Below are 8859 nucleotides of genomic sequence, written 5' to 3' on the forward strand. Positions count from 1 at the left end.
GGGGGTCCTTGAAAATAGACAACCACTATGCCACACTAAATGTAACTGAGCCTTAATTAGTATTATTGGAAACACCTGTGAAGGAAGTAAGGAGAGGCCCAATTCATTCCCAATATGGCTGCTGTGCATAGAGCCTATTGATGTTTGGCTGCGGCCCCCCATCTGAAAATGTCTTGTGCCAGGGACCCCCCAGAAGAGAAGATTTGAGTTCATTTCTTTTTTTCAAAATTATTCACGTTTCCAATACTTTCAAGATTTTAAAGAAATGTTCATAAAATAGCAGATGTACAAGCTCGCAGTGACACGCTGTGAGCTTGTAGATCTGCTATTTTTTGATTAGCCAACATATCAAATATGGACAAAGTTGTTAAAATGACTGTGATGCTGTATTAACACATTTCACTGGGAACTCCCCCAAGGACCCCTGGGACTTTGAGAACCACTTAGAGAGCCACTGCTGTAAGTAAAGTGATTCTCAACCTGTGAGCTGGGGCCCACTGGTGGACCTTGAGGGTATTTCAACTGCAGGGTCCCCAAATAATTGGCAAACTGCTAAGATATTTATGATAATACAACAGTATGTATTATATATATATATATATATATATTTATTTGTTTATATTTATATTCATACAAATTATGATATAAAAAATATACTCTCCTTTCTTTAAAACATTGTTTTCACTGTAATACCGATAAATAGCAACTTAAATTATTTGATTTGATTTGATTTGATTTATTTTTAAAAGCAAAAACCACATGGTCACCACAGTTCGAGGATTACCCAAGAAAGTCCTGAGACTTACTTCCGTTGAGGTCCTCTCACATGTAACAGTCAATAAGTAAAAAATACATAACAATACAAAAACACATGTAACTTACGCGGTACATACATACAAACAAGTGCTCCCTTATCTTTCCCTAGTCTAATGACCCTCTATAGGGGAACCTTTTCTAATAGACATAAACTTAAATAATCTTAAATTATACTACCAAGATTCTCCATCGATTCCAAGCCGGAAAATAATCGATTGCTTGATCATTAAGATAAACACGCTCTGGAAATGCACACGGCCCACCCATCTGACCATATAGGATAGATAGGTGGGCCGCGATGGATATAGGATGACCCCATAGATGGGTGAACACTTTCAAGATTTTCAAGTGGGCCCTGACCCAGAAAAGGTTGAGAAGAACCACTGTTTGTTTTGGTTAAAATAGGTGTTAGCCTAAATATAGCTTTATATTCTGAGAGTAACCATTGCTATAGTGTTTGTTCAGTAACAGGAGTCTCCCTGTCTCTCCAGCTCTTTAATAAACAGAAGACACATTGGAGAGATAACTTATACAGGATACAGGATAAAAAAGTGAGCAGACGAATCTGGAACTGGAACACTATAATAGCCTGGCATGGCCAGACTGGAATCTCCATGTGGAACCTGCATTTCCATGGGCCAGATCTTTAAAAAATGTGATAAACCCGTCCCATATTTGCATACTGCGCCCTGATTGGTGCCACACCACTTCAGGCGCGGCAAAAACCCAATCACAACCGAGCGGAGCCAGACTAAATCTGTAGAGGGCTTCTTCTTTTTTGTTGTTGCACTCAATGCACTGGAAGATTTGTCTGGTTTCCAGGCTAAAACTATAACATTGAAGCTGATAAAATGCTCTCTTCGGATCGTCTGAAACCGGAACATGTGTTTTCCCTTCATTTAAGAGCTGGAGAGATGGGGAGAGACCCCTGTAATTGAACAAACACATGCATATACATAATCTTAACCTCTTAACAAAACAACTCTCTGTTTCAACCAAAGACTATCACTTATACTCTACCTTTAAATCCTCCCCTTACTCTATCAAGCCTGATTCATACTCGCTTGAGTTGTCGTGTCGCGCACCTAAAAATAGCAGATCTACGACCTGCGTATAAAGCGGGCTTTTTAGGCGCCCCGCTATTTTAGGCGCGCCGCGTTCTGAGCTTGTAGATCTGCTATTTTAGGCGCGCGACTTGCGTATGAAGCAGGCTTTTTACTCTCTAACACTGCAGCCTCGTCCTCTAATGCCAGCTGGCCATGTCAGTGTCGCCTGCGGCATTGGGTCTGAAGGGAGAGAGAGGTAGAGGGATACCGGCGCTCACTTTTATAGCATCTGATGTGGAAATGCATAATGTATCACACAGCCGAGCTGTAAACCAAAAAGAATAGGCCAGTGCCTAATAAATCTTATCATGGGTTTTAATGACTGTGTGTGTGTGGGGCGGCCAGTTAAAACCTGCTGAGGGAACAGTATTATATAGCCTTACTGATTTAGGGAGGGGGGGGTAGAGGCTGGAGGGTGCAGGTCTGAGAGGGTATTGTGCTTCTTTAAGCACCGTGCAGGACTAGAGAGATGTGGCACACATTACAAAAAAGAAGAGGAGGAGAAGGGGGTGGGGGGTGGGGGGGGGAGAGAGAGAGAGAGAGAGAGAGAGAGAGGTATGGAATTGACTCAATTTGAACTTCGTATTTGACGGGATGAACTTAAAGGAATAGTTCACCCAAAAAAAGGACTTGTTTTCTATCAATTACACACCCCATGAAGCCTTGAATTCATGGAGATTTTTTTTGTGTTTTGACGCATTCCTGAGCCAATAATTTGATGACCGGGTGTATTTCCGGTATAGGAGACTCAAAGAGACTCCTTTCGAGTCTCCTACCGGATACGTTAGCATCTTTCCGCCGGTAATCAAATTATTGGCTCAGGAATGCGACAAAAACTAAAGAATCTCCATGAATTCAATGCTTCATGGTGTGTGTAATTGATAGAAAATAAGATTTTTTTGGGGGGTGAACTATAAAGACAGCTAGGTATACTGATGATGAGTTCAATACAGTGGTTCTCACGGGGACCCTCAGGGATCTTTAAAGGGGGGTTCCAGGGGGTCCCTAGCAAAAGGAGTTAATAATTGAACACACATCTTCTGTTCTGGGGGGGGGGGGGGGGGGGTCCTATGGCACAACATCTTTTCAGCTGGGGGATCTGCGGCCAAATACATACCAATGTAGTGGTCCTTGACGATGTGCTGAGTGCACGTTTGTTGTAGAATGAACATGAACAGACTTTCTCAACAAGACAAAAACACAAGTCAGTGATCAAAGTACAGCTTACCCGTATTCTCCTCATTGCAGCAACTATCTCCATCCTGCTACCTGGGCGACCCACCTCCAAACTGCCGATGTACTATACACACATTTTGAGAGGAAAATCTTCATTAATGCCATATCTAAATCTTATTATAGCCTATTATTTAAAAAAAAATCTATTTACAGACAGCGTAATTCTAGGCTATTCCTCAGTGAATGCTGTTTTATTTATGATTATAAAAATAGAATTATAGACCATTATGCACGGTGCCATTCACCATCATCTTCATCATCATCACATCAATATTTGATCAATAGTCAGGCAACTGACACACACACACACACACACACACACACACACACACACACACACACACACACACACACACACACACACACACACACACACACACACAGAGAGAGAGAGGCTATACATTGCGAGCCCCTATGTTAATTCTCCAACATCTCGGTGATCCAGACAGTGAGAAAACGCAGTCACACAGATTCCACAGCTCCTGTACCATTCATTCATATTTCATACCTTCGCTTCGAAGCAGACCCCATGTTGGAAGACGTCGTCGTTGTGCATGGGGAGCCTCAGATCGTGCACATCGTCCACTAGATTATACTTTGTTGTTGTAACGCCTGGCATCGCTTTTAGGCTGCCTGCCCCGCCACTTGTTTTATGACAGCGCTAGAGGAGGAGAGGAGAGAGAGACCTCCCGCACTGAGAGAGAGAGAGAGAGAGAGAGAGAGAGAGAGAGAGAGAGAGAGAGAGAGAGAGAGAGAGAGAGAGAGAGACGCGCATCCCGCATCTGCGCTCATTGGAAGGGGGGGGGGACTTATAGCTCCGTAGTACGACAGTGTCGCTTGCCCAAAAAGAACCGATCTACAGGCTGTAACACGGTGTCGCGGGTATAGCCTTGGATCAAGACTATCATAGGTGTATTTTATCGAGTCTGACTTTTACTTTCGTGTCTATGACTATCCTAGACATCCACTAGACCAGTGGTTTTCAACCTTTTTTTGCGTCAAGGACCCCCATTTGAAAAGATATGCCAGGGACTCAACCATTTTGATTACTTGGGGGTCCCAATCTACACTGTATCATCATCATCAGTGTTCATTTAACTCTGAGAGTGTACAAATGGAACCAAATGGACCCGTTAGTGTCCATTTGGTTCCATTTGTACACTCTCAGCATTTGTACACTCTCAGAGTTACAGACATATAAGGGTCAATTTGGTTCCTACTTATTAATTTGGCTGGGGACCCCCTGGAACCCCCTCAAGGACCACTGGTGGTCCCCGGACCACTGGTTGAAAACCACTGGACTAGACCTCCGCGCGCAAAGCCCGTGCTTCTCCGTTCATGTACAAAGAAATTGTATAAAGTGCTGACCCTGTACCTCCGGATGTTAACTCGACATTAGGAACCCGTGTGCACTGTATTAGGTCGTATTTTTCAATAGATATGTGTTTTAATCGTGTGTGTCGGATTCTGTCGGAAGTTCCCTGTATTACTCAATGGGCGGTAGTGACGGAGCGCATCCGGTGAAAGCCGGTATTACACTCAATGTAAACAGGAAGTAAACGAGGAGGGAAAATGGCGTTCGGGCACAGACGGGATTAAAAATACATATCTATTGAAAAATACAGATTAATACAGTGCATAAAGATTCCGAAAGTCGAGTCAACATTTGGGGAAACCGGGTAAGCACCTTTATATTTTGAATTTGTGCATGTTCGAAGAAATACGGGATTTACTGGTGAAAGTGTAAGACGCACTGGGGTGCAGGCCAAGACTATCGTAGATATGCAGATGTCAAAATCGATAAAATGCATCTATGATAGAAATCTGGGTTATTCTCTGGAGAGCAAGCCGCAAGCGATAGCCGATGCCACGCGTTGTGAGCTTGTAGATCGGCTTGTAGTAGATGGCTTGTAGTCAGATCGGCTATCGCTTGCGGCATCCTCCATCTATGGAGAGGGCGAGCTGGGACAGGAGTGCATTTGTGGCTCAGATATTTTACTGAAGTAAAAGTAGCAATACCACAATATAAAAATACTCTGTTACAAGTAAAAGGACTGTGTTCAAAACATTACTTGAGTAAAAAAAAGTACAAAGGTATTGGCATCAAAATATACTTAAAGTAGCCTACCAAGTACTAATAAATGCTTGAAAATAGCAGATATGCGACACAGTGGCGTTTTCAAAGCTTAAATAGGGCTGAAGTGGTTAATACATGTGTTGTAATAATAATCAAAATCTACAAAGTAGCTAGTAACTAGTTTTCAAATAATTGTAGTGGAGTAACAAAAGTACAATATTTGCCTCTGAGATGTTGTGGAGTAGAAGTAAAAGTATTGAAAATTCTAAATACTGAAGAAATTAAAAAATAGTACATGCAGTAGCCTACTTATTAGATACTAATTACACCACGTCGTGGGTTATTTTGGGGGGCAAGCAGCATCCTCCATTGATGGAGAGGGCGAGCTGGGACATGAGGTCATATGAGTTCATTGGGTTGAACTAACACTGTTCGCTGCGTCAGACTGATTTATTTATTGCCTTAAATAATGAATTATGTTATAAAAGGTTAAACTGCAGTTTGCGACCTCTTCTATCTTCACTCTCCGAGACAGAGTATAGTGTAAAGTACCTATAGTACATTTACTCAAGTAGCCTACCTAAGTACAATTTTGAGGTATTTTTTACTTTTTTATTTGTAACAGAGTATTTCTACATTGTGTTATTGGTACTTTTACTTAAGTAAACAAATGTGAGTACTTCTTCCACGGTAAATAATGAATTCTGTTGAAAGGTTAAACTGCAGTTTGCGACCTCTTCTTCACTCTGACGCTCCTTGAGGGAAGCGACAGCAGCGTTGCCAGGTTTTGTGAGAGAAACAAACACCCAGGTCTATGAAATCAAGCCCAAAAGTGACATGAGCCTTTTAAACCGGCTATTTAAAAAAAAAAAAAAAAACTTGAAGATGTGAAAAATGTGGAATATTTTTTAAACATATTAACAACGCACATCTTGTATGGCGGGCGGGGGGATCCCTGCCTGGCACAAACTATTTTCAGATGGGGAGTCTGCGCCTCTGCGGACAAATACATTTTAATTTGAGGGTCCTATATGAAGCAACTACACTTTAAAAACAAGCCCACAAAAAAAGACCGCAACCCGCAACTACCAATATTTACAAGCAACTTTACAGAAAAAGAAGCCCAAAGTGGCTTATAATAAGCGGACATGGCAACACTGAGTGACGGCAGGCACCACTGATGCTGACTGTCGGGGTTCCGGCGATGACGCACGGGTTTTCAATGCGTTTCGGGGTTGTTTTGGGACTATTTCAATTGAATTCAGCGAGGGGTGTCACTTGTCGCGACGCCGTTTCGTTCAGCACTTGATAATTAGCTGACATGAATTAGTAAGAAGGATGTTAAACCAAGGACTCAAAGAGGGGCGGGCAGACGCAGCAGGGCACAGTGGGGCTACTAGAAGAGGATTTGATGACATCTAGTGGTGTCATTTTGAATTACATCCAGGTGGTATTCTGTAGCACTGTTGTCTAGATTAGAAGAGTGGTTCTCAAAGTGCCCAGTGGGTCCTTGAGTTGGTCCCAGGGGGTCCCTAGCAAAATGAGTTACTATAGCATTAAAACCAGTTAAAACACTTAAACCATAATACATCAGATATTTGAAAATAGCCGATCTACAAGCTCACATGCGTTGTGAGCTTGTAGAACTTATATTTTCCCCAAACATCTTGAAAAAAATTGAAAATGTTTGAATATATATATATTTTTTTAAATTAACAACACAAATCTTGCGTTCCTGACACAAAATGTTTTCAGATGCATGGGGTCCGACCGCAGCCAAATACATTAATACATATGTTGGGTCCTTGACATAAAAAAGTTTGAGAACCACTGTACTCAGTAAATTCTGATGGAGATTTCAGCTATTTAAACAACAGACAAATTGTGCAATGAAATAATGTGTTACCCTTCAGGATCACGCTCTCCGCGTGTTCATTGTATTGGTGAAATTAAGAGCAGACAAGACTGTTAAAATTAAGTGTATTTATTAATCAAGCAGTAAGTTAAAAGTAATACAGATTGAATATAGAAATGTACTTAACAGAGATCTCTGGGCTCACACACTAGCTTTCCTTATCAGCAAACAGGTTGCATCAAGGTCAGTTCACAAAGTCTGAGCCCCGCTAAAATGTCCCTGGAACCTTATAAATACATAGAATAATAATGGGTGGTTCTTCCAGTTGGGAGCGTCATCTCCGACTCCTTGTCTGCACGTCGCCATCTGATTCCGCATTTCTCTGCAAGCCGTTGGGGGGGCACTTCTATCAATCTGCACCTTAAAGATTAGAGAATTGGGAAAAAGGAACCAATCCAGACAGATGACCCCTGATTCACACCAACGGCCTGGTCACACTGCTATAAACTCAGCCATTCTCATCACTTGAGCCGCACACAAGGTACTTTCCAACTTCTGCCATTGTTCTAGAATGACCCTCTTTTTCAAGTGGGCCCAAATGCACACCAGCCATGAACACAATTAATATAGTTGCCTGTAATGATTTAATGATTAATAAACTTGAGTAATTGTAGTTACTTTCCACCACTGTCAACGTGACCGTGTTTAAGGTCATTTCATTTGCATGTGGTTAACGTTCTGCATAATGTCAGTCATACTGCTCATAGAGACGCATTGAAGGCTCATTGTTGGCAACTGACAGCCTTGTTGTGCACCATGGGTAATCTACAGTAATTGCACAGACAGCGCCTGTCTATCAGACGCCAAGAGTGAAATTGATCTTTGTGACAGTCTTAATAGATGAAAAGAGCTAGTGGTGTGCTCCATAACTGATCCTTATCATAGGACACTCAAGGACAAGGCAGGTGCCCTTCAAGCAAAAGGGTTCAACACCATCACCATGGAAGGACATCAGCTGCAGGCAGTCTTCTGTCGATTGTTTCATTGCTGCTACTCCACTAACTCCACTACAATTGTTTGAAAACATTAGTTACAAGTTACTTTGTAGATCTAGATTATTAAATATACATCTTTCCACTCAAACAGAGAGCGTCTCCTTTCAAACCCCAATGGTTCTAATCAGCCCCCCGCCCACAGGAGTGGCCCAATTCTCTCACAACTTGCTACAAAAATCCCTCATGAAAAACTATATAATCTCCTACCTTTCATTTTCAACCTTCACATGTGTCTCCTTCTCTAATAATCAAAAAGTGCTATATATTTCATCTCGCAATTTACTTCCGGATGGTTCGTTTTGCACTTTTTTTGCCACATCGGTCACGGGAAAGAAATAAGCGCTGCCGTGGTCTATGGAAACGAGCCCAAAAGTGCACCCAAATAAGCCCAAAATCGCTTATACAAACAGTCAGACCTGGCAACGCAGCCTACGCCAATCATGCGTGAGAGATCTACAAGCTATGGGGCAGAGACGCCACCGTATCTTAGCAACAACTACAGCGCTCACTCTCATTGGTCGTGTCACGCTAAGAGCAGTCTCCAGACAATGGCATCGCAGACAGCTTGCTGTTACTGCTGTAGCCATGACAGTCAGTCCCAGCGACGACGGACAGGGCGCTGTGATAGCTGCCATGTCGCTAACGCTAACGTGGTTGTCATGCCTGCAGCGGCTGTGCAATCACTTTGTCAACAATGCACGTTCGTGTGGTGAA

At 42.4% G+C, this 8859-nt stretch overlaps 1 protein-coding gene across 1 annotated transcript in view; it reads right to left on the bottom strand.

The window, feature by feature from the left end:
• Positions 1-3777, bottom strand: part of LOC311045450 (carboxyl-terminal PDZ ligand of neuronal nitric oxide synthase protein-like) — a gene marked incomplete at both ends in the record, with an annotated part of 36052 nt that extends 32275 nt beyond the window's left edge. Inside the window, 2 exons of the mRNA XM_084057328.1 lie at positions 3151-3222; positions 3667-3777. Of these exons, the coding sequence (XP_083913454.1) occupies positions 3151-3222; positions 3667-3777 (183 nt within the window). The remainder of the gene's footprint in view (positions 1-3150; positions 3223-3666) is intronic.
• Between the last annotated feature and the right edge of the window lie 5082 nt (positions 3778-8859).

Source organism: Gymnoscopelus microlampas, assembly GCF_963454915.1.
Source record: "Gymnoscopelus microlampas genome assembly, chromosome: 5".
NCBI classification, from domain to species: Eukaryota; Metazoa; Chordata; class Actinopteri; order Myctophiformes; family Myctophidae; genus Gymnoscopelus; species Gymnoscopelus microlampas.